The sequence below is a fragment of the Lithobates pipiens genome, unplaced genomic scaffold (genome assembly GCF_037356315.1).
Source record: "Lithobates pipiens isolate NorthernLeopardFrog02 unplaced genomic scaffold, aLitPip1_a1.2 Scaffold_8, whole genome shotgun sequence".
Lineage (NCBI taxonomy): Eukaryota > Metazoa > Chordata > Amphibia > Anura > Ranidae > Lithobates > Lithobates pipiens.
The window spans coordinates 457,653,916-457,681,261 of NW_027507903.1; the positions used below are offsets into that span (position 1 = coordinate 457,653,916).

The 27,346-nt window shown below is 42.5% G+C and overlaps 1 protein-coding gene across 2 annotated transcripts in view; it reads right to left on the bottom strand.

Moving 5' to 3' along the window:
• Positions 1-1,384: 1,384 nt before the first annotated feature.
• Positions 1,385-27,346, bottom strand: part of LOC143960158 (carbohydrate sulfotransferase 1-like) — a 177,424-nt gene continuing 151,462 nt past the window's right edge. For both annotated transcript variants that reach the window (XM_077468471.1, XM_077468470.1), the window contains one exon: positions 1,385-2,789. In XM_077468471.1, coding sequence (XP_077324597.1) covers positions 1,708-2,789 — 1,082 coding nt within the window. In that variant the 3' untranslated portion in view covers positions 1,385-1,707. The remainder of the gene's footprint in view (positions 2,790-27,346) is intronic.

Sequence of the window (27,346 nt, forward strand, 5' to 3'; positions counted from 1 at the left end):
CCCCTCCTAGTGTAAATTCTCTCCCCAAATCTTCCCTCCTAGTAAAAATACTCCCTCCCTAAGCCCCCCCCTCCTAGCACAAATCCATCCCTTCAATTACCCCTCTTAGTACAAATCCTCACCCCAGTACAAATTCACCCCCAAATCCCCCTTCCTAGTACTAATCCTATGCCTCCCCAATCCCCACTCCTAGTGCAAATCCCTCCTCCTAGTATAACTGCCTACAAATTACCCTTCCCAGCACAAATCCCTGCTCCCCCCATGCCCTTCTAGTACTAAATCTTCTCCAATCCTGTCTCCTAACACATAGTCCCTCCCAGCATAAATACCACCCCCTGCCTTCAATATTACAGGAATGAACTACAGGAGTAGTGTGAAGATGTGGGCTCTCCCTCCTCCTGTTGTAACAGCACTCCTACATACAGCAGGTTACACAAGATCGCTCTTACATCCAATGGTACATGGCTTGATTATCTACACCCATCTCCTCCAAGGGCTGCTCATCTCCTGGGAATGTGGGTAGGGGTGGGTAATCAAGCCATGTACTGTCAGATGTAAGAGCAATCCTATGTAACCTGCTGTAGGGAGCGCTATTATGACAGGAGGAGGTGAAGCACAGAAAGCCTGCACCTTCTCCCGACTCTCTCCTCTCTGCCACTTCCACTTCTGTCCAGACTGTTTACATTAGTTAACTGCAGCTGGCCCTGAGTGTGGGGATGGGTGGGGGGGAGAAGCTTGGTGGGCATGGGCACAATGTACACGGGGGAGCATCCGGGTAAACCCCAACATCCATCCTAGATCCAGCCATATAGCTCACTCAAATTTCCCAAGCCTATCCAAATTACCCTGAAAATAAAAACAGCAAAAAGACACGCCTGGACTTGCCATTGAGCCAAAGAGTGACTGTGATCGTGTGCCTGACTGAGGGGCCATTACTAGGAAAAATAATCCAGGCATATTCCAGCGGCTCCTATGGGGCTAGCCCTTCACAGAGGTATCAGGTTTGTGGTTTTTGTCAATCAAACAGATTGACAGGTGTGTGAAGGAAAGGCAACTATTAGAAGGGGGGAGGGGTTAAATACTATTCTTGTCTTACTCTGCATGGGCAAGGAACAGATACATTTTAAGCTTGGGAATGCATCTGCTTCTCTACTTCAACAGGAAGTAAATCAGTTGCATTTTTTAAACACAACAGCGCCTTATGTTATACCGATTTTCTGTTTTTTTCAATAAACCAGAGCTCTTCTTCAAGGAAAAAAGAGGATTATATCACAAAGGAAAAAAATGATAAGAAGAAATCAATGTAAATTAATTAAAATTTTACAAACTATTTTTTAAGATTCCTGTTCTAATTAAGATAAAAGAAAAAAAAAATATGAAACTATTTTCTGTATCTGTAAATCTTATTGTAAAGGATTTTACTATTTTATTTTTTTAATCAAAGAACACATTTACACAGAAATAGCAAATATAATTTAATTTAAAAAAGGAAGTAATCTCTTATTTATATTAAAGTGATTGAAACTTTTTTTTTTTCACTTGAAAGGCGCTGTTCTATGCGCAATTTGTCAGTTGAGAATTCATTTTCTCTAGCTGCTTTAGCTTGCTCTCGTTATCTCTTTTGACTTTGCAAATTCTTCTATATTTTCACTGTAGCCTTTAGTTGGTTTTAAGCTAACAGATTTTTTTGGCCCTCTCTCCACTTTTTTAAATAAATGGTAAAAATACCCTAGGTTCAATCAGGGTTTGAGAGAGGTTTTTCAGTTGATGTATGGAGTCTACTGATTGATAACCAAACTGGGATAAAGTTTTATTGCATAAATCCTGCACAGCTTGAACAATGTTAAAATGCAAACGAAGCCTCCAATTTTCAGCAGTCTCCGATGAATTTCTGTTTGTGGTATATTTGTTCACATTAGAGGTGATAGAAGCATTGGTGTTCTCCTCAATCCATGCAGTGAGGTTGTCTTTCCATTCTAAGCCTATAAAGTTGTAAATCTCATTGGCTTTCTTGACTGGATTTCTGGCAAGGTCTTCATATCGGATAAGCATGTATCTCCCTTTTAACCAAGATGGTCTACTGAAGGCCGTCTCTACCGACTTACTGTAGTCAATGCACATGCTCTTGATGAGGTTCAGGTCTAAGTTATGTGGCATTTTGCCAGAGGAGTTCCAAATTTGGTAAAGCCTATATTGGTCTACAAAAGTACTAATCCTTGAGGCTAGAACAGCTCTGGGGTCCCTGACCAGGTGAATAATTTTAAGATTTAGTCGAGGGTCCTCTGCAAGGGTCCTCAGATGGTCAATCTCTGGAATCCTAATTGCCTTAATGGCCATATGTCTATACGACCGGCAAGCAGTGGAAGCCAAAGTTAAGTTTATCCTTTGGCACTTCTTTGAGCATATATTTTCCTCAGGTCTTTCTAGCTGTTCACACACAGGCGGTGAACACAAAGCGTTACTTGCTCCATGTCTGAAAAATGACAATGCCACGTGATCCTTGGGTGTTGGTTTGATATAGTTCTCAAGGAGGTAAAAATCACAGTCATACAGATTCTGAAGCAAGTCCCTGTAGGCCCCAAGAAGTGATCGCCTGTCTATGGCAGGGTGCCTGTTTGCAAGTGTATATTGAACAAAGTAAAGGGGCTCAAACAAGTAAAATACATCAGGATTTTGGTTAAACAGCTGGCCAAGAAAAGATGACCCACTTCTGCCAGTGGCAAATATCAGTATATGTTTTCTGCTTTGTTGGGTGTTGACATCTTCACAGAATGCTCTTGTAATGTTATCTGAAATAGCAAAAAAGGAAAGTCAGTACTAGTTATATAAATTTGATAAAAAATAAACAATACGTCCTTGGATTTTTAACTTACAGCTTAAAGATAAATTATCATGTTTTTATTTTACTTTATTGTGTTCCCAAAGGAACAAAGTACATGTAGTACTTTGTCCCATCTCCCTAGGGGCCCTGTAACACTAGCTGCGATGTGGGATAGCGTGCCTTTCCCCATGGCTTAGGGCCACCCGCTACCCCAGCTAGCAGGAAGAAAGCTGTTTTTCTTTGTAGCCCCTGACTATAGCTCTAAGCACTTTCCTGAGGTAAACACCGGCAAGAGGAATGCAGAGGGAGGAGTGGCTGACACACCTCAAAAGCCTCTGCATTCCTCCTGCCAGTGCTTTCATTGGGCCAGTGCTGAGAGCCAGAAAAAGGAGCTGCTAAGCAAAGCAGCTGTCTCTTTGCTAGCTGTAGTGTCAAGTGCCCATGCCCTAAGTGGAAGGGGGCACCCTTTCTGACATTGCAGCTAGGGAGATCGGACAAAGCATGGCATGTACTTTGCCTTGCGAGGAATTCAGTAAAATAAAGACAAAATAGTAATTATTCAAACCCGGGAATAACGATTCCACGGAGAGATGTACTTGGTCAGCAACAATGTTTTGGTAGGTCGTATGTGTCAACTAGCATTCATTTGAATGACACAACCCAAGGTTTCCCAGCAGAAGATTGCCCAAAGCATTACACTGCCTCCACCAGCTTGCCTTCTTCTCATAGTACATCATGGTTCCATCTCTTCCCTGGGTAAGCAACACACAAGCACCAAGCTATCGATATGATGTAAAAGAAAACATGATTCATCAGAACAGGCCACCTTGCATCACTCCATGGTCCAGTCCTGATGCACATGTGCCCATTGTAGGTCCTTTTGGCTGTGAACACGAGTTAGCATGGGCACCCTGATAGGTCTGCAGCTACACAGCCCCATATAATACTGCAATGACCATTTTTTCTGCTTTTAACAAATCAACTTAAGGGACAACATGTTTACTTGCTGCCTTATATTTCACCGACTTTCAGATGCCATTGCAACTAGATAATCAATGTTATGTACTTAACCTGTCAGTGGCCATAAAGTTTGTGTCCTGGCATACACTTTAATGATACAATGAAAAAAACACATTTTCTAATGTTATTCCCTGCACCATTCTCTTTGTAGTTGGTCCCCTGTATGTGACTCTTGCTAATAAAAACATGACTTGCTAATAGGAACCAATCGGCATTAGTTGCCAGTAGACAGCAATAGCACATTTCCTACAGTTTTTATAAGATTAAAGTGCTTGTGAAGATATGTTCTGGTTTCAGTAAACAGGTAATTAGTACAGTGGCTTGATGGGTAATAGGAGGTTAACCTGCTTCTGGAACATACTTATTGAATAAAATGTTGCTCCTCTAGCCAACTGCTTTTGGTAGAGGAAGAATAAACACACACGTGCACACGCACACACACTGAGTCTGCCTTTTTTAAATTTAAACTTTTTTTTTTATTTTGTCTTTTTTTATTTATTTCGTTTTTTTTTTTTTTTTACAAGTCTTCCTCTTTTGCTAAATAAATACTTTCTGAGGTTAGTTTTGAACTTTCTGCTCTCGAACTCATATTGAAAATACTGCCCCCCCTGAGCCCTATTTAAACCCTTAGGACTCATTTACACATGTTTTGCCCTTTAAAGAGCGATCTGTGGATGATCGCTTTTCGGAGAGTGTGTGACAGGATGTGCGGAAGCATTATGTTCCTTCCTTGCTGCCTCTTTAAACCCCTGAAAACCTGCACCATCAATCCTCAACCGCGTACAGTTGGAGGGCAGTACTGCCTGCCCAACGCAACAGGGGGGATCATTTTTGTGGTTATGTTCTTCTGCCTTTGCAGCTTTGGGGGGGGGGGATTAAAAATATGGCTCTAATGTGTGTTTTCACCAGCCCCCAACTGCAAATGTAAACTAATTCTAAATATATTTAAAGGTTTAAATCATGTCCCTTCTGTCCTTTTGGAAAATAAACTAAATTTAATGCAGAAATTTGATGAATTGTATCTGCCTTCCATTAATTACAGTCCAGAGTGGAAACAAGATCTAAACAGAAGCTTGATCGCCACCTAGTGGCTTATTGTTAGTACCACATTCCTAAAAATTCCTAAGGGCTTAAGGTGGTTGTAAACCCTTACAAACCACTTTGACCTACAGGTAAGCCTAGATTAAGGCTTACCTGTGGGTCCAAGAAATATCTCCTAAACCTACAGGGTTTAGGAGATATTTACCGAAAGACAGGCACATGCGCCGTAGACAGCGGCGCGCAGGCTCACTGAGCGCGCCGCAGTAAGCGGCGATATGCCGCGAGTGGCGGCTCCCGCGCACATGCGCGCGAGTGACGTCGTCGCATCTCCGACGAATGACAGCGCCGGAGCAGCGAGACCCACCAAGAAGATGGAGACTCCGGACTACAGGGGACAGCGGTGACTTCTCTGGCTCCTGTGTCAGGTAAGTGACACATAATGGACTACTATGCGATGCATAGTAGTCCATTATGCTTTACCTTTGCAGGGAATCAAAGAGGAAGTAAACCCATCAGGGTTTACTTCCTCTTTAAAGCAGTATCAAACCCCAAAGAAAACATTTAGCAGCTTACCAATTCTTACAAGTGGTGGATGCTTGATCCCTAAATACTTACCTTGCTTGCTCATCTTTCGATCCAGCGATGTGCCCAAAAGCAGCATTCCTGCTCTCTCTCTCTCACTTCACAGGACTCTATTGGCTCCTGCTGCTGTCAATCAACTCCTGTGAGGAGGGAACAGGGGGTGGGCCTGAGCCATTCTGTGTGTTTCTATGCACGTCTATCCCATAGCAAGCGCGTGCTATGGGGGCAGACACTGAAGAGGAGGCGCCAAGAGTGCTGGTGGGGGACCCCAGAAGAGGAGGTTCAGGGCCACTCTGTGCGAGTATAAGGCCTCTTTCACACATTAATGTTCAATTTCACAGACTCTGCTTGCTCAGCAGGGATCAATCCGTTGATCGCCGCTGAGCTGGCGGATGATAGGTCCATCTCTGCTCACTGTTCAGAGACTGACCTGTCAGATCTCCACTCTCCTCTATGGGGGATCGGATGAAAACCACCCACCTGTTTTCAACCGATCCGATAGACCGATGGAAAATAGGGTTTCCATCCGTCCGAATTTAGCGGATCGGTATGGATCGGATGTCAGAGGACTTGTCACCGCTGACATCCGTCAATCCATAGAACTGCATGGAGCATCTGTTCAGGTCCTCCTAAAAAACTGATAGGGGGACCTGAATGGTCCGGATGTGTGAAAGGGGCCTAGCATGTTTATTATTTTAATTAAAAGAAACATTGTCTTTAATAATCCTTTAAAGCAGAACTAAATTGTCTCAATCAACATGAATTATTTTTAATCTTTATGCTGCTACATTAGTAAATACATAGGAAGGCATGTTATATTTACTTTTTTTTGTTTGTTTTTTATTTCTTCAGTTGCTTCCTGGTTTCTGGCCTTGGTCAAAATGATGTTATGCATCCCAGGAGTCTTCATGGGCATTTTTTTTTCATCTGGAGGAGGGGCTTTCTTAGCTAAGCACACCTCCCCTCCTGCATGCCTGAGCTAATGGCCGATGGTTTCTAGGAAGTAAGTGCTACATGAATCATCTGTCCTTACTCAAGATGGGCACAGATGGGTTTCTAAGTGATTTATCAGCAACAATAAAGCATGGAGACATGGATAGATGGGTTAGTTTGGTTTGAATATTAACCACTTCAATACAGGGTGTAGTGATATATTATAAAGTATAGCGTTGGGTAGATGATTAATCCATTATTATAAGTACTCTTTCGCAGCAACCCAATTCTTCCAGAGAGATGCACTTTATTGACTTCCAATACAGAACAAAGTCTTGCAACAGATGACAAAATATCCAACAGAGTATATCTTACAGATCTAGAACATATTCAGATCCCCATATTCCTTAATCCTTGATGCCTTCACACACACACACACACACACACACACAGACAAGACTGTCTGAATGCCAGCTTGAATGTCCTCTCAAGTACTGGTCTGACAAGGGGGGGGGGGGTTCTGCTAGGTCAACCAAATGTTTCCCATGAATACCTCTCTCCAATCTAATTACCATCAATAAATACTTTTTCTATGGTCCTACAACTTCCTTAAGTTAAAACAATGTATCCATTGAAATGTTCAATTAGCTTAACAGGCCGTACCTCACACACCCAGGTAGACTTGCATAAGATTAACACATCAAAGGGTCTTCAGCTGTCCCTTTGATATGTTAAAATGCAGGTGGCTTGGAGAAGTCACTCAGTCAACTGAAATCTAACTGAATTTAATCTAACTTAAATACATATATATATATATATATATATATATATATATATATACACACACACATTACAACATATACCCCCACTTGGGTCAGTTCTAACTACTAGAACTGACCCATAAATCAAACAACAAAAAAATATCATCATGATTTAAGGTAATGAATGCTTTACAATGGCTCATATAAAATATGAAGATGAAACTGGTTACATCTCTCTTCACCAGCCTCTAAAATATCCCCATGAAACAGTTGTTAGATAATATAACTTTAGACCATGACTGGAAAAGGATTTGGTAAACATCCGTGGTCATATAGTTGTTAGGCTTTATATCACATCAAGATCTTGAATATTGCGCAAAGACGAGCTGATGTCACAGTCCATTCTTCTGTCTGACTTCATCACATCTCTCACCATCTCATTGAAAGTAAACTTGGTATGCTCTGGGAGCTCCAATCCACAGTCCAGGATTCTCTCCTCTCCAGGCAAAAGGTTTGGATATGGCAGTAAAAACTCTGTGCTGCAAAATATTTACTTGCACTTGACATTCATGAGTCCATCTGAGCATTTTACAATTCACATCTGCTTCTTTCCATTTCCTATTTGAGCAACCATGACCTGTTGTGTACCTGTCAAGTACCTGAATTTGTTAATTGCCAGGCACAATTTGCTTTTGTAAGTTGCTGTAGGCCAGCAACTCATTGCCTTTGATAGAGCAGTTACTTGGGTCATTCAGTCCATAATTCCACCTGAATGGTATATCAACAAATCCATATACCCCCATATGATGGTTCACATAGAATCAGCTTGACATCAGTGTTTATCAGATCTTCTATCCAGACAAAGCGGCAGTGGAAATTCTTGCCAGTATCCTCACCATGAAAGGTAGAAAGGTATTTTTCATCCATATGTGTCATAGCCTTTAGTATATTATAAACAACTGATTCAACAAAGTTTCAAATCATGACTGGAGTGAGGAATTTCACTCACCCCTCTTATAAATTTAGGAAAACCACCCAACATGCTATAACTTATGCTATGCCAAGCCATTGTGCAGCATCTCACCTTAGACGTCAAATATATTGATCAATATGTAATATGTATGGATGTTTTGAAAATTATTTTAGGTTTAAATGCTTCACTCTGGTTTTAACATAAAGTTCAAGAAATAAAACATAGTGAAATATAAAAAATTAAAAAGCAAAATATTTTTTGGAAAAGGGGGAAAAATAAAAATAAAAAATAGGGCGTTGCGGAAGAAAAGTCCATTGAAAAGAAAAGAATGTTCAAAAAAAAAGTCCATTGCTTGATGAATATTGAGAGAGTCCATGAATTCAGCGTTTCTCCCCCACTAGCCAGCAATTTCAGATACTTCTAATGCTTCTGCTATTCACATGCAAACGAGCATCACCGGCAATATCTGAAAGACAAAAACTCTCCAACAAAAATTCATTAGCGAGGTCCTTAAATGTTGTTTGAAGTTAAAACAAAGCACTATTTACACATTTACAGTTTGACGCTAATTCACCCCCACTGCTAGAGAAGTGTCATTTGCATTCAAAGACAGATCTAGAGAATGTACATCTTCATTTATGACACCCTGGAATCTACTCAACTTTTCCAATAATGTGTAATGTTCTATTTTCATCTTATCGTACTCTATCTTCAGGTGGTCATATTTCTGTTTTAACTGAGAAAATGGTATCCAGGTCTTGGACCTTTTCTTATTATTATTTTTATCAGCTCTGTTTTTCCAATTAATATCGCCTATATTTGACCTGGAGTCTTCTCCCTGGGTGTTATCATAAGATATTATCTTTTGATCTTTATGTTTAGTATTTGTCCTCAACAATTTGGCTAAATCAATTTTGACAGCTTGCTCGTTTGACTTTCTCCATAAATGGTCTGCTCTCAACAATACGTCTTTTAAATCACGAGGATTTGGCGTAACTAATAAGATATTTTGTTTGATATCTTCATGCAAAGCATCTAGAAACATACTCATATGTATCAAACCACCATGCTCAAATGCAAGATTATTACTGACCAATAATTCCATAATAGTTGCTATCCTATGTGACAATTCATAGGGAGATTCATTTTGCATTTGTTGGATCTTCCCATGAATAGTAACATCAGAACTTACACCATACAAAACACATAATAATTCCAGTAATATGTCCCTTGTCCTCACAGGCTGAATACAGATCTGTTTAATTCTCATCCAAAGTCCACTTCCTATAGAATGTTGCAAAACTCTTTCTAAGTCAGATGGGTTTAGACTGTACATATCTCTGACATTCTGCAAGTCACAAAACCATTTTAAAAATCTGTTCAAATCATGACAGGGAATCATTCCTATTTCTTTAACAATTGCATCTAATTCTTTTGGTTTCAAAGGCTTCATTACCAGCTGAACTTCACCTGTATTATTAATATTGTTATAAATTGTGGAGGTCACAGTGGGTGCGGCTGGCAATGAATTATCAGATTTAATATGAGGTTCTGTTTCATTTGATAGAAAGTTTGTGTTTGTATTTTGCTGCAGATTGTTAAATCCAAGATTTGATGCATATCTGCATTCCTGAGATCTCTTCTCTAATTCCATAATTCTTAATTTTAATCTCTCATTTTCCTCTGATAATTCATCACAGCGTTTAGATTTCTCAAGCAAAGCTCCCCCAATGGTAACTGCATGTAATTTTAAATTTACTGTCTCAGTGTCTGATTGGTTTTGTAACCTCTCACAAACATTGTTGCTATTAGCAACTGCATTCTGTAACTGGGTAATTTCCTCAACCTTACCCTTCAAAGAACTTTCCATGGCTAAACAGCAAGATAACAAGCCCTGCACAATACAACCTTTTCTTTTACTTTCTGAAATTTTGCTATCAAAAACATTTTTCTCTAAAAATTCCTTCATCATAGTCCATGTCTACTTAAATTTTTCTGGAATTTCATAAGGACCGCCATGACGCTTAATACATTTTAATACCCATCTGTTAACTCTATCATAACTGACACTAGCTTCACACTGAGTAAGCATTTTGACTATATTACTAATAATAAAAAAAAAGGAAATATTTTACTCACCGCATTAGTTACTCCTTCAGCCTCCAGTTCAGGTCTTCTGGTACACGATAGTCCTTTTCTTGTTGTTTCCAGTCTCCAGAGAATAATTCTGGGGTTCCAAACTTCTTTAATTTTGTAGATCAGACTCTCTTATGTCACAACCAGACATTAGAGTCACAGCACAGCTCTTGGTTCTTCAGACTTCTGTCCACCTCACAGGATTGTTGTCACCACCAACTTCTGTTACTAAGTCCAAAAATGCTCTTCTGGTCACTTGTCACGGCACCAATGTAGTGATATAATATAAAGTATAGTGGTGGTTAGATGATTCATTCGTTATTATAAGTACTCTTTCGCAGCAACCCAATTCTTCCAGAGAGATGCACTTTATTGACTTCCAATACAGAACAAAGTCTTGCAACAGATGACAAAATATCCAACAGAGTATATCTTACAGATCTAGAACATATTCAGATCCCCATATTCCTTAATCCTTGATGCCTTCACACACACACACACACACACACACACAGACAAGACTGTCTGAATGCCAGCTTGAATGTCCTCTCAAGTACTGGTCTGACAAGGGGGGGGGGGGGGTTCTGCTAGGTCAACCAAATGTTTCCCATGAATACCTCTCTCCAATCTAATTACCATCAATAAATACTTTTTCTATGGTCCTACAACTTCCTTAAGTTAAAACAATGTATCCATTGAAATGTTCAATTAGCTTAACAGGCCGTACCTCACACACCCAGGTAGACTTGCATAAGATTAACACATCAAAGGGTCTTCAGCTGTCCCTTTGATATGTTAAAATGCAGGTGGCTTGGAGAAGTCACTCAGTCAACTGAAATCTAACTGAATTTAATCTAACTTAAATACATATATATATATATATATATATATATATATACACACACATTACAACACAGGGCACTTTCCACCTTTCCTGCCCAGGACAATTTTCAGCTTTCAGCACTGTCACACTTTGAATGACAATTGTGCCATGGGTCATGCAACACTGTACTCTCAAACTAAATTTTCATAATTTTCTTCCCACAAATAGATCTTTCTTTTGGTGGTATTTGATCACCTCTGGGGTTTTCATTTGGGGACCCCCCCCCCGACAGGAGAGCCGCCGATTGGCTCTCCTTTCTGCGCAAACCGAGGAAAGCCGTTTACTAGCATTTCCTGGTTACACGTTGTGATCAGCTATGATTGGTCACAGCTGATCACATGGTAAAGAGCCCATGTCATAGGCTCTTCACCACGATCAGAGTTGTGGTGTGTCAAACTGACACACCAAGGGGGCGTGGCTTGCGCGCTGAAGAAGATGGCTGCTTAAGCCTAGAGCTCTCCACAGCCAGCCGTTTAACAGCAAAAAACAGGCAGGTATTCTCCTCTAAAAACATACCTAAATACTCTGCAGTACTCCTGGGACAGTAGGGGCAATAATGTCTCGCAAAAGAGGACAAGAAAGGGGACCAAAAAAGCTGTCATCGTTTACATTTAAACAGAGCAGTGAGCTGACTAAAATCCAAAATGGCGCCGCCGGAGCTGTGAGGAAAAATAATAAAACTCACACAAACCTTTCTGATAGCCATCCACCTGAAATGGATGAGAAATGATCTTCCTCATATTCTAATGGCTCCTCTCAACTATCCCCAACATCTCAGGGACCCGCAAAATCGTGGATGAAGCTGGATTCATCTTTTCAGGCAGCTGATACTGTGAACACAGCTCTGCATAGTGATAATGCTATGTCCTCATTACAGACATCTATAGCTACTTTCCCAACATCAGGTCAGCCAGTACTAGATACCACAATGAAAGAAATGCTTGTGTCATTACAATCATCTATTATATCTAATCAATCCTCCATGATTCATAAATTCTCTCTTGATATGAAACATATGGATGGTAGACTGCAATACGTTGAAAACAAAATGGAGGAATGCACTTAAACAGTGAATGAGCTAGTGGATGCATGTACAGAACAAAAAGATGATTCCATGTGGGTCAAGATGAAACTGGCAGATCTCGAGGACCACTCACGTCGAAACAACATTAAAATGAGAGGAATACCAGAGTCAGTTCTACCTATGGACTTACGTAACTATGCAAATACACTATTTTCTACATTATTGCCAGAATTATCGCCGATTGAACTTACAATCAATCGTATTCATAGAATTCCCAAACCAAAACATCTAGAAGAATCAATTCCCAGAGATGTTATTCTGCGAATTCATTTTTATCCAGCTAAAAAGCAAATTCTCTCCAAAGCGAGGGATCTAACTACTCTGCCACCACCATACTCAGATATACAATTATTTGCCGATCTCTCGCAATTTACACTACAAATGAGAAGACAGCTCAAAACTGTAACAAAGGCATTATCTAATCATAAAATCACATACAAATGGAGACATCCAGCCACTATCTTGACCACTTGCAACGGGAAACATTTTGCTATATCTACCATTGAAGATGGCATGCAATTACTCCAAACATGGGGTTTTATAGTTGATCTTCCACATAACACCTCTGCCTTGAAGGAAAAAACAAATTTGTTCCACTTTGGACAAAAACGTGAAGTAAATAGAATTAAATACAAATGAACTACTCCTGCCTGTTAACTCATATGTATTACTGACATATACAGTCTGGTTTGATGCTCAATACCTTACTACTTGAACTTCACCCCCCTATCTTCGTCAGCATTCCTTTGAGTGGATTACTGCTGACTCTTGGAAAATATTTTTTTCTTTACTCTTTTATTTATTTTTTCTTCTCTCTTTTTTGAATTAATTCATTTTTATTTTTTTATTTTTTGAATTACTTTTTTTTTCCTCTTGCAATATATATTGCCAAATAACTACTAATAGAGTAATAACTCGTTTTTTCATAGGTTTGAAAAAAAATAAATAAAATCTACATTGTTGTGTGCATGATTTAATAGTAACTGTGAACTGATCATATATACTTAGATATTTAGTTTAAGCGTTATATAAACTAGAGAATATTCTTTTAGGAATATATAGAATTATAGTAACATCTAATTTTGATATATATTAATATGTCTTTCAAAATATTGTCCCTAAATGCAAGGGGACTGAATCACCCAGCGAAACAAACCTCTATGTGGAGGCCTGCCTTATCCTTTAATTGTGACATATTATGTGTTCAAGAGACACATTTTGCTAAAGATGCATCTCCCAAATGTCAACATAAACATTTTCCTCATATTTTTCAAACAAAATTCTCCAAAAAACAAAGAGGAGTGTTAATAGCTATTAGAGATACTATTACATTTCAATTAGATAATTGTATCACTGACCCTGAAGGTCGCTATGTTTTTTTGATTACCATTAACAATATTCAATACACCCTTGTATATATTTATGCTCCGAATATGAGGCAAAGGCATTTCATAAAAAAAACTATAGAGGAGGCGAAGAAAGTTCAAAAAGGACACCTCCTGATTTGTGGAGATTTCAATTTGATTCCAAACAATGATATGGATTCTTCTGCTAAGTCCAAACGCTATGCTTCTCCCCTTGATAAGTTCATAACTTCGAACGACTTATTTGATGTGTGGAGATGTGGACATGCTAATGAAAGCGATTACACATATTTGTCACCACGGCACAATACCTACTCCAGAATTGACTTGTTCTTGACAGATAAATGGCTGCTTGACAAGATTTCATCCTCCCATATACATATGGCCACGTGGTCAGATCACGCTCCCATTAGCATGTCTATAACAACCACATCATCCCAACCAAATTCATATATATGGAGAGCTAATAACTATATTCTCCAAAATGATAATTACTCCACAACACTCCAACAATACCTTACTGAATTATTTTCAATTAATTTGACGTCTATATCTGACCCAATGATATCATGGAATTCTCATAAAGCTGTTATGAGAGGGGTGTTTATGCAATTAGGTTCTAAGGCTAAAAGAAAGAGAACTCAGAGAATGGATGAACTTACTAAGGAGATAGCCAAAGCTGAGGAACACAATAAAAATGATCCTTCTCCTTTCATTAAAACACAAATTTTCCAGTTACGTAATGAATTAAGAACCCTACTTCTAGAGACACATGAGAAATCCTATAAAGAATTCAGAGCTACCACTTATGCAACAGGGAACAAAGCAGGGAAAACAATGGCATTACACATTAAAGGTTATCGATCTAAGACTAAAATTCCATTCCTCTACCATCCTCACACTAATGAAAAATTACTTAAGCCTTCTTCAATAGCTGAAGCATTTAGCTCATATTATAATGATTTATATAACATTAGGAACAATGGCGATACCCATCAACCTTCTCAGGAGGAGATTGACACCTTTTTGGGGAGTGTCAAACTTCCATCTATTTCCCCACAACAATTAGAATTTCTCAATTCTCCCTTTACTATCCCTGAAATTCTACAAACTATCCGTATTCTTCCTAACTTGAAATCACCTGGTCCAGATGACTTTACAGGGGAATATTTTAAAAAATGTCAAAGTACTCTAGCACCTATACTATGTGACATTTATAATTTAGCAGCCAATTCTTCATCATTTCCCAATGAAATGCTGAATGCTCTTGTTGTAAGGCCGCGTACACACGGGCGGACTGTTCGCCCAACCTTGTCCGCTGAACAGTGTTTGGGCGGACAGTCCGCTCGTGTGTGGGCTTTCAGCGGACAGTTTCAGCGGACAGTTGGACGGACAAAGTCTTTCGGAAATTCCGAAAAACTGTCCGCTGAAACTGTGTTTGAGCGAACAGTCCGCCCGTGTGTGGGCTTGTCCGCTGTACTTTCGAAATGAGCGGACTGTTCCCGCTCGGAAAGTCCGCCCATTTCGAGCGCGTGTACAGGTAGGCGGGGCCCGCGAAGGAGACGTCGCGGGCTCCGCCGCCTGGAATGGGCTTAAAGGGGAACCCCAACGCCGAAAAAAATCGGCGTGGGGGTTCCCCCCAAGTCCACACCAGACCCTTGTCCGAGCACGCTACCCGGCCGGCCAGGAAAGGGGGGCGAGCGAGCGCGCCCCCCCTCCTGAGCCGTACCAGGCCGCGTGCCCTCAACATGGGGGTGCCTTGGGGAAGGGGGGGCCGCGCGGCCCCCCCACCCCAAAGCACCTTGTCCCCATGTTGATGAGGACAAGGGCCTCTTCCCGACAACCCTGGCCGTTGGTTGTCGGGGTCTGCGGGCGGGGGGCTTATCGGAATCCGGGAGCCCCCTTTAAGAAGGGGGCCCCCGGATACCGGCCCCCCACCCTATGTGAATGAGTATGGGGTACAATGTACCCCTACCCATTCACCTGTGAAATAAAGTACAAATAAAAACACAACACAGGGGGAAAAAATATTTTATTGCACAGCCGGGGGTCTTCCGTCTTCGGGGGTCTTCTCGCCGGACTCCTCCGCTATGTGTGTGTAGCTCTTTTGCCAGCGGAGGAGTCCGGCTTTCTTCCTCCCCGCCGCCGGCCTCTTCTCCCGACTTCGGGGGTCTTGTCCCCCTCTTCGGTTCTTCTGCCGGGCCACCGCGCCTGGTCCGGTGGCCCGGTCTTCTGTCGCCGTCTTCCGTTCTTCTGTCGCCGCCTTCGGTTCTTCTGCCGGGCCACCGCGCCTTCTTGTAGCTCTTTTACAGGCGGTGGCCCGGTCTTCTGTCGCCGTCGCCGCCTTCCGTTCTTGTTCTTCTTCTTGTTCTTCTTGTTCTTCTCCAGGCGATGTTGACTCGACGAGCTCTCCGGCCGGAATGCCGGGGACGCGCTGTGCGGTCACTTATATAGTGACAATGGGGCGGGGTCACATGGTATATGTCACATGGGTTGGTCACATGGGTTGATGTCACATGGGGACTATGACATCGTAAGGGGGCGGGGTCACCATGTGACATCAACCCATGTGACATATACCATGTGACCCCGCCCCATTGTCACTATATAAGTCACAGCGCAGGGCGGCTCTGGCATTCCGGCCGGAGGGAGCGACGTGTCAACATCGCCTGGAGAAGAACAAGAAGAACAAGAAGAAGAACACGAACGGAAGGCGGCCGGCGACGGCGACAGAAGACCGGGCCACCGCCTGTAAAAGAGCTACAAGAAGGCGCGGTGGCCCGGCAGAAGAACCGAAGGCGGCGACAGAAGAACGGAAGACGGCGACAGAAGACCGGGCCACCGGACCAGGCGCGGTGGCCCGGCAGAAGAACCGAAGAGGGGGACAAGACCCCCGAAGTCGGGAGAAGAGGCCGGCGGCGGGGAGGAAGAAAGCCGGACTCCTCCGCTGGCAAAAGAGCTACACACACATAGCGGAGGAGTCCGGCGAGAAGACCCCCGAAGACGGAAGACCCCCGGCTGTGCAATAAAATATTTTTTCCCCCTGTGTTGTGTTTTTATTTGTACTTTATTTCACAGGTGAATGGGTAGGGGTACATTGTACCCCATACTCATTCACATAGGGTGGGGGGCCGGTATCCGGGGGCCCCCTTCTTAAAGGGGGCTCCCGGATTCCGATAAGCCCCCCGCCCGCAGACCCCGACAACCAACGGCCAGGGTTGTCGGGAAGAGGCCCTTGTCCTCATCAACATGGGGACAAGGTGCTTTGGGGTGGGGGGGCCGCGCGGCCCCCCCCTTCCCCAAGGCACCCCCCCATGTTGAGGGCACGCGGCCTGGTACGGCTCAGGAGGGGGGGGCGCGCTCGCTCGCCCCCCTTTCCTGGCCGGCCGGGTAGCGTGCTCGGACAAGGGTCTGGTGTGGACTTGGGGGGAACCCCCACGCCGATTTTTTTTCGGCGTTGGGGTTCCCCTTTAAGCCCATTCCAGGCGGCGGAGCCCGCGACGTCTCCTTCGCGGGCCCCGCCTACCTGTACACGCGCTCGAAATGGGCGGATTTGCCTCCTCCTTACGTGGGCGAGTCCGTTCATTTCAAAAGTTGAGCGAACTGTTTGCCCAACCTTGTTCGTCAAACAGTCCGCTCGTGTGTGGGCAAGTCCGCTCATGCAAATTTTGAGCGGACTGTTTGACAAACTGTTTGCCGAACAAGGTTGGGCGAACAGTCCGCGCGTGTGTACGCGGCCTAACTCTTCCAAAACCAGATAAGGAACCATCTTCACCTAAAAATTTTAGACCAATTTCCTTACTCAATTTAGATGTTAAAATGTATGCGAAACTTATAGCCAAAAGACTAGATAGTTTGTTACCCTCTCTTATCCATAGAGATCAATCGGGTTTCACCAAAGGAAGACAAGCATCGGATGCTACTAGAAGAATGATAAATATAATACACCATGTAGAACTCACCAAATCGCCATCCCTGTTTCTGTCGCTTGACGCTGAAAAAGCATTTGATAGAGTTCATTGGGGATACCTGTCATCAGTTCTGACTAAATTTGGCTTAACAGGTTAAATCAACAAAGCAATATTAGCCCTGTACTATGTCCCCTCGGCTCGAGTGTATACTATGGATTCTTTATCACCTCCATTCCCAATAACAAATGGTACACGACAAGGATGCCCCTTATCCCCCCTAATTTTTAACCTTGTTATTGAACCCCTAGCTGAGAGTATTAGGTCCAACAAAAAAATTCTAGGAGTTACCATTGCTGAACAAGAACATAAAATCAACCTTTTTGCAGATGATGTTCTTTTGATTACTGATCCTGTGAAATCCTTACCGGAAATTCAGGAAACACTAAATATGTTCAGCAAAGTTTCTTATTACAGGCTTAACACAAATAAATCTTGTATATTGAACTTGGGGATAGATGAAAATACTACTAAACATCTTAAATTAAAATTCCCTTATACATGGACTGAAAGTACAATTAAATATTTGGGTATTCAATTATCAAATTCATGTAAAACACTGTTCCAATATAATTATCTTCCACTTCGTAATGCATTACAAGAAAATCTCACTAAACTTGCATCCCATGAATTTTCATGGATGGGACGTTTGGCAGCATTTAAAATGCTTCACCTTCCACAAATTTTATACTTTTTTAGAACTCTCCCGATTCCAATTCCGTTAAAATATTTCCAATCCCTTCAGACTCTGTTTTCTAGATTCATCTGGCAGGGTAAAAAATCTAGATGTGCTCATTCAAACTTAGTGAAGAAACGCCAAACTGGGGGAACAGGGTATGTGGATTTCCAAGATTATTATTTAGCCTCGGTTCTTACAAAGTCTAAGGAATGGTTTCTATCTCCTCCATCTACAATTTGGGGGAAGATGGAAACTGCTAAGATCCCAGGAAATAATCTATCAATATGGATTCCTTCCATGGCACTTGGAGCCAAGATACCTTCTCGCATCTCCCCAACAATATTAGCAACACTTAAATCCTGGGTTCGATTTCTGCATCTAACTTCGTCACACCCTCTTCCTACCAAATTCCGCTAAATACTCTACATAATTTCATGAAGACAACCTCATTTACACCATGGATAGAGAAGGGAATTAAATATCTGATCTACTTGATAATGGGGTGATCAAACCATTTCCTACACTTCTAAAGAAATTTCAATTGCCAAATTCAGATTTATTCCTCTACATCCAAACTAAGAATTGCATTTCCAACCTCCCATCATGGACCTATAATGTTCCCCAATCGGCTTGGTCCTTCCTTAAGATCCCCATACATCAACAAAAAGGGATCTCTCTTTTCTATAATCTTCTTCTACAAAAAAGTGTGTTTACAAAGACAATCCCTTTAATTAGATGAGAAGAAGACTTAGGATACACCTATACAGTTGACCAATGGGAAAAAGCTTGTAACACCACATATAAAGCCACATGCTGCTCTATATTATGGGAAGTATCCATTAAATTGACTCAACGCTGGTATCTTACTCCTGAGAAAATATCTAAATTCAACGGCACATTTGCGGCAAAAAAGGTGATATGTTGCATACATTTTGGACATGCCCTAAACTTGGGAAGTATTGGGAACAAATCTTTCAAGTTATGTCTGAAATTACCAAAACAGTCATTCCTCCAAATCCCTCACTGGCTCTATTATCCATTGATCTTGATCGATATCCTATCCAGTTTAGAAATGTGTTTACACATATTTTGCTGTCACCCAGGATCAGTATAACGAGGAACTGGAAAAATCCTGATCCTCCTTCCATAAAAGAAGTGATAGAATCGACTCAAACTCATTACATTTATGAATCAATTCTAGCTCTTCGGCCTCACAAAAAAGAACATACTCATAAAATATGGCAGCCATGGTTAAAATGGGCTAGTCCCCAAAACATTGCACGAGTTCTTTGTTCCTAGATAACTTGAATTAAAAAATTACTTATCCCGCTCTAATATTTTAATCTTTGTTTTGTATCTATTAAATGACAGGTTACTATTACTGTCCCGAACACAGTTTAGCACCCATAGGGGTGTTCGGGAATATATTTAGGTTCATCATCTTTGAATTACTTGAATTGGCAGTATATAAATATATGAAGATAATATTTATATTACTTTTGTGTATTGTCTCCACAATGGATGTATTAATAACCTCCCGATCGTTATCTTTATTATCCCTATTATAATTGAGATAATTAATATGGTTTTCTTTATATTATATTTTTGGATACTATTATCTATGTATCTAAATACTGTAACTGATCTGTTATTTGGTCATAATTTCTGTCATTTGTCTTGATAAAAATTTAAACTTTAATAAAAACTATTGATTAAAAACTGACACACCACACCACCGATTGCGCACGATTGCAGCTTATCCTGCTGGATGTCATATAACGTCGTCAGGATAACTTAACCACTTTGTGCACATCATTCTGTTATATGGTGGGCGGGAAGTGGTTAAAAATGAATTAAATAATGTTTTCAGTTTGTGGTACTCAGATACAGTTTAGTTCTGCTTTAAAAGGCAATTGATTGATAAACCTTGTGTATCTCACTTAGGGATATTACATTACAGAGCCAGACTGTCACTTGTGATATATTCTTATATTGTTGTATTCTCCGTGGTATGTGACAGCCGCAGCAGAGACCAGAGCTAGACAATATAAGGGTTTAAGGGTGTGTTTAACCACATCAATACTGGGCACTTTCATCCCTTCCTTCTCAGACCAATTTTCAGCTTTCAGCACTGTCACACTTTCAATGACAATTGCGCAGTCATGCTACGCTTTACCCAAATTACATTTTTATAATTTTGTTCACACAAATAGAGCTTTGTTTTGGTGGTACTTATTCACGACTCAGTTTTTTATTTTTTGCGATATAAGCGAAAAAAGATCGGAAATTTGAAAAGAAAAAACAATATTTTCTTCTTTCTATTTTAAAAGAAATCCAAAATCGAATTTTGTCATAAATTTAAGCCAACATGTATTCTGCTACATGTCTTTGGTAAAAAAAAAAAAAAAAACGTTAAGTGTATAATAATTGGTTTGTGTGATCACGGACATATGTACGCAGATGATCATGTACAGACGTGCGCAGGTGATCATGGACATATGTGTGCAGATACAGTGGGGCAAAAAAGTATTTAGTTAGCCACCAATTGTGCGAGTTCTCCCACTTAAAAAGATGAGAGAGGCCTGTAATTGTCATCATAGGTATACCTCAACTATGAGAGACAAAATGTGGAAACAAATCCAGACAATCACATTGTCAGATTTGGAAAGAATTTATTTGCAAATTATGGTGGAAAATAAGTATTTTGTCAATATCAAAAGTTCATCTCAGTACTTTCTTATATATCCTTTGTTGGCAATGACAGAGGTCAAATGTTTTCTGTAAGTCTTCACAAGGTTGTCAAACACTGTTGCTGGTATGTTGGCCCATTCCTCCATGCAGATTTCTTCTAGAGCAGTGATGTTTTGGGGCTGTCGCTGGGCAACACAGACTTTCAACTCCCGCCAAAGGTTTTCTATGGGGTTGAGATCTGGAGACTGGCTAGGCCACTCCAGGACCTTGAAATGCTTCTTACAAAGCCACTCCTTTGTTGCCCAGGCAGTGTGTTTGGGATCATTGTCATGCTGAAAGTCCCAGCCACGTTTCATTTTCAATCCCCTTGCTGATGGGAGGAGGTTTGCACTCAAAATCTCAGGATACATGGCCCCATTCATTCTTTCATGAAAACGGATCAGTCGTCCTGTTCCCTTTGCAGAGAAACAGCCCCAAAGCATGATCTTGCCACCCCCATGCTTCACAGTAGGTATGGTGTTCCTTGGTTGCAACTAAGCATTCTCTGTCCTCCAAACATGACGAGTTGTGTTTCTACCAAACATTTCTACTTTGGTTTCATCTGACCACATGACATTCTCCCAATCCTCTTCTGGATCATCCAAATGCTCTCTAGCAAACCTCAGATGGGCCCAGACATGTACTGGCTTAAGCAGGGGGACAAATCTAGCACTGCAGGATCTGAGTCCCTGGCAGCGTAGTGTGTTACTGATGGTAGACTTTGTTACGTTGGTCCGAGCTGTGATTTTTGCCCTCCGTTCGTGTGATAATTTTGACACTGGGGTGAGATCTTGTGCGTGGAGCCCCAGATCGAGGGAGATTATCAGTGCTCTTGTATGTCTTCTATTTTCTATTTATTGCTCCCACAGTTGATTTTTTCACACCAAGCTGCTTGCCTATTACAGATTCATTCTTCCCAGCCTGGTGCAGGTCTACAATTTTGTTTCTGGAGTCCTTCGACAGCTCTTTGGTCTTCACCATAGTAGAGTGTGACTGTTTGAGGTTGTGGACAGGTGTCGTTTATACTGATAACAAGCTCAAACAGGTGCCATTAATACAGGTAATGAGTGGAGGACAGAGGAGCCTCTTAACCACTTGCTTACTGGGCATTTAAACCCCCCTCCTGCCCAGACCAATTTTCAGCTTTCAGCGCTGATGCACTTTGAATGACAATTGCGCGGTCATACAACACCGTACCCAAATGACATTTTATCATTTTTTTCCCACAAATTGAGCTTTCTTTTGGTGGTATTTAATTAGAGCTGGGAGTTTTATTTTTTGCTAAACAAACAAAAAAAGATGCAAAATAAAAAAAATAAAAAATGTTTAATAGTTTGTTATAAAATTTCGCAAACAGGTAATTTTTCTCCTTCATTGAAATGCGCTGATGATGCAGTACTGGTGGACACTGATAGGCTGCACTGGTGGGCACTGATAGGCACAGTTAAGGTGGCACCGATAGGTACAGATAAGGCAGCACTGATGGGCACAGATAAGGCGGCACTGATGGGCAAAGATGGGCACAAATAAGATGGCACGGATGGGTGGCACGGATGGGCACGGATAGGTACCACTGATAGATGGGACTGATGGGCACTGATAGGTGGCACTGATAGGTGGCTCTGATAGGTGGCACTGATGGGCGGCATTGATGGGCACTGGTAGATGACACTGATGGGCACGGATATGTGACATATGAGTTGCAGCACTGTTGAGGCAGATTGTGGGCACTGATAGGTGGCACTGTGGGCACTGATAGGTGGCACTATGGGCACTGATGGGCGGCACTATGGGCACTGATGGGCGGCACTATGGGTATTAATGGGTGGCACTATGGGCACTAAGGGGTGGTACTGATGGGTGCCACTTTTACTATAATTAGGTGGCACTGGCAGGGGGCAGGTGGGCACTGATGACTTGGCCCCAGCTCGCTGTGATCGGGACTGAAGTCCCTCTCACAGCCGCCGGTGATCGGCTTTTTTTTCTCCTCGCGCTGAAAAATAGCCGATTACCGGCTCTGTTGTGATCACATGATCAGCTGTCATTGGCTGACAGCTGATCACGTTGTAAGGGGTCGGGATCGCCCCTTTGCTCCGATCTGTGATCAGACGAGTCTCATAGACTCGCTGATCACAGAGCGCGCCACACGCGCCCCTCAGGGGGCGCGCAGGCCGCTCGTGCACGGGACGACATCAATAGACGTAGTCCTGGCAAAGCAGGTCCGCGCTGTAGCCAGGTCTGTGAGAGCCAAAAATCTTGCTTGTTTGTAGGTGGCCAAATACTTATTTTGCACCAAAATTTGAAAATAAATTCTTTCAAAAATCAGACAATGTGATTGTCTGGATTTGTTTCTACATTTTGTCTCTCATATGTAGCACTGACCCCTGAAGGAGCGGCTGGTTTTATTGGGCTTTTGACCTCGTGTAAGTCTAGGGGTTTCCCGAGGTAGATGGCCCAAAGAACTGCAGAAACTGACACTGAATCCACTTTTGGGATATTTATTTGACAACAAGTAGACCAACAGGTAGACAAAACAGTCTCTCAATGAAGGGTAGAAGGTTAGGTAGGAAGTTCAGGTACTCTTGGAACTGCAAAAGATAGGAAATCTCTCACTATAGAAATCCAGAGAATTACCGCTCACAACTGGATTCCCACAGCTACCGCATAGACCTCCTCTCACTAGGCCTAGCAGCTGACAGAGTGTTTAACCACTTCAGGACCGCCGTATTGCCAATGTACGTCAGCACAATGGCACAGGCAGGCACAATCACGTAGATGTACGTGATTGCCTTCCAGCGGGTGGGGGGTCCAATCCGACCCCCTCCCGTTGGATACGACGGTCCGGTTCCCTCCAGGAGCGCTCCGTGATGAGGGGATGGCCGTTCGTTTTCGGCCACCCCCTCTGGATCGCTCCTGGCCAATGAGAAGCTTCCTCCCCTGTGTATTGTTTACACAGGAAGGAGGAAGTGATGTCATTCTCCTCGGGGCGGTCTTTTTGACCGGACTACGAGGAGAAGACTAAGGCCGCGTACACACGCGCGGACTGTTCGCCCAACCTTGTCCGCTGAACAGTGTTTGGGCGGACAGTCCGCTCGTGTGTGGGGCTTCAGCGGACAGTTTCAGCGGACAGTTGGCCGAACAAGGTCTTACGGAAATTCCGAAAAACTGTCCGCTGAAACAAGGTTTCAGCGGACTGTTCGCTCGTGTGTAGGCTTGTTCGGCCAACTAAGTCTCGCGCATGCTCAGAAAGGATTTCCACGTCGGAAGGTTGCATTGCAGTGTATAGGACGTCGTATTTTTCGTCCCGTCGTACGTGCCGTTCACGTCATCGCGCACGGTTTCAGCAAACTGTTCGTCCGTCGTGTGTGGCCATGTCCGTCCATGCTAAGTTTGAGCGGACTGTTCGCTCAAACTGTTGGACGGACAAAGTTGGGCCAACAGTCCGCGCGTGTGTACGCGGCCTAATAGTAAGTGTGCACCAACACTACACTGACATGTAGGTACACACAGGCACACAAACCCCCCCCCGATCCCCCCCCCGATCGCCCCCCGATCCCCCCCCAGTCACAGTGTCACTGATTGCATTGATCATTTCTTTACTGATCAATGCATTCAGTGTCACTTGTGACAGTAAAAACTGTCAGGACAGTTAGTGTTAGGTCCAGGGTAGCCCCCTATCACCCCCCAATAAAGATTTAACCCCCTGATTGCCCCTAGAGTTAACCCTTTCACCCCCTTTTGCCAGTGTCACTAAGCGATCATTTTTCTGATCGCTGCATGTGTCGCTAGTGTCGCTAGGTAGCTAGTTATTTTTTTAGGTTCACCGCCAGGTTTTTATATCGCTAGGTACACCGATATACTACCCAATAATGTTTTTAACCCCCTGATTGCCGCTAGTTAACCCTTTCACCCCCTTTTGCCAGTGTCACTAAGCGATCATTTTTCTGATCGCTGCATGTGTCGCTAGGTAGCTAGTTATTTTTTTAGGTTCACCGCCAGGTTTTTATAGCGCTAGGTACCCCGATATACTACCCAATAATGGTTTTAACCCCCTGATTGCCGCTAGTTAACCCTTTCACCCCCTTTTGCCAGTGTCACTAAGCGATCATTTTTCTGATCGCTGCATCAGTGTCGCTAGTGTCGCTAGGTAGCTAGTTATTTTTTTAGGTTCACCGCCAGGTTTTTATAGCGCTAGGTACCCCGATATACTACCCAATAATGGTTTTAACCCCCTGATTGCCGCTAGTTAACCCTTTCACCCCCTTTTGCCATTGTCACTAAGCGATCATTTTTCTGATCGCTGCATGTGTCGCTAGGTAGCTAGTTATTTTTTTAGGTTCGCCGCCAGGTTTTTATAGCGCTAGGTACCCCGATATACTACCCAATAATGGTTTTAACCCCCTGATTGCCGCTAGTTAACCCTTTCACCCCCTTTTGCCAGTGTCACTAAGCGATAATTTTTCTGATCGCTGCATCAGTGTCGCTAGTGTCGCTAGGTAGCTAGTTATTTTTTTAGGTTCACCGCCAGGTTTTTATAGCGCTAGGTACCCCGATATACTACCCAATAATGGTTTTAACCCCCTGATTGCTGCTAGTTAACCCTTTCACCCCCTTTCACCAGCGATCACAGTATAAGTGTCACTGGTGACGCTGGTTAGCCAGTTAGTTATTTAGGTTCCCCGTCAGGTTTTTATATAGCGCCAGGGACCCCCATATACTACCTAATAAAAATTTGAACCCCCTGATTGCCCCTAGTTAACCCTTTCACCACTGATCACCGTATAAGTGTTACGGGTGACTCTGGTTAGTTTGTTTTTTATAGCATCAGGGCAGCCACCATTTATTACCCAATAAAGGTTTAACCCCCTGATCACCCGGCGGGTGATATCAATTAGGTTTTAGGGTCAGGGTCTGCGTCGCCCCAGGCAGCGCTAGGTTAGTGCCAGTACCGCTAACACCCACACGCAAAGCATACACCTCCCGTAGTGCTATAGAATCTGAACAGATCAATATCTGATCTGATCAGATCTATACTAGCGTCCCCAGCAGTTTAGGGTTCCAAAAAAACGCATTGTTAGCGGGATCAGCCCAGATACCTGCTAGCACCTGCGTTTTGCCCCTCTGCCCAGCCCACCCAAGTGCAGTATCGATCGATCACTGTCACTTACAAAACACTAAACACATAACTGCAGCGATCGCAGAGTCAGGCTTGATCCCTGCCATCGCTAACAGTTTTTTTGGTAGCATTTTATATTTAAATCCGGAAGGCAGTGCTTGGATTTCGGGGTCCCGTACGTGGCTAGGCTCCCAAAAAGTCCCCCACATGTGGTATCCCCGTACTCGGGAGAAGCAGCAGAATTTATTTTGGGGTGTAATTTGACTTCTGCCCATAGCATGTGTGAGCAATATATCATTTAGTGACAACTTTGTGCAAAAAAAATAAAAGTTTGTAATCTTCCCGCAACTTTTGGCAAAATATAAAATATTCCATGGACTCAACATGCCTCTCAGTAAATAGCTTGGGGTGTCTACTTTCCAAAATGGGGTCATTTGGGGGGGTTTTGTGCTATTTTGGCATTTTATGGCCTTCGAAACTGTGATAGGTAGTGAGGAGTTAAATCAAAAATTTGCACCCTTAGAAATCCTGAAGGTGGTGATTGGTTTTCGGGGTCCCGTACGCGACTAGACTCCCAAAAAGTCCCACACATGTGGTATCCCCGTACTCAGGAGAAGCAGCAGAATGTATTTTGGGGTGTAATTTCACATATGCCCATAGCATGTGTGAGCAATATATCATTTAGTGACAACTTTGTGCAAAAAAAAAAAGTTTGTAATATTCCCGCAACTTGTGGCAAAATATAAAATATTCCATGGACTCAACATGCATCTCAGTAATTAGCTTGGGGTGTCTACTTTCCAAAATGGGGTCATTTTGGGGGGTTTTGTGCTATTTTGGCATTTTATGGCCTTCGAAACTGTGATAGGTAGTGAGGAGTTAAATCAAAAATTTGCACCCTTAGAAATCCTGAAGGTGGTGATTGGTTTTCGGGGTGCCGTGCGCGACTAGACTCCCAAAAAGTCCCACACATGTGGTATCCCCATACTCGGGAGAAGTAGCGGAATATATTTTGGGGTGCAATTCCACATATAACCATGGCATGTGTGAGCAATATATCATTTAGTGACAACTTTTTGTAAAAAATTTTTTTTTTTTTTTTTTTTTGTCATTATTCAATCCCTTAGGACAAAAAAAATAAATATTCAATGGGCTCAACATACCCATCAGCAATTTCCTTGGGGTGTCTACTTTCCAAAATGGGGTCATTTGGGGGGGATTTGTACTGCCCTGCCATTTTAGCACCTCAAGAAAT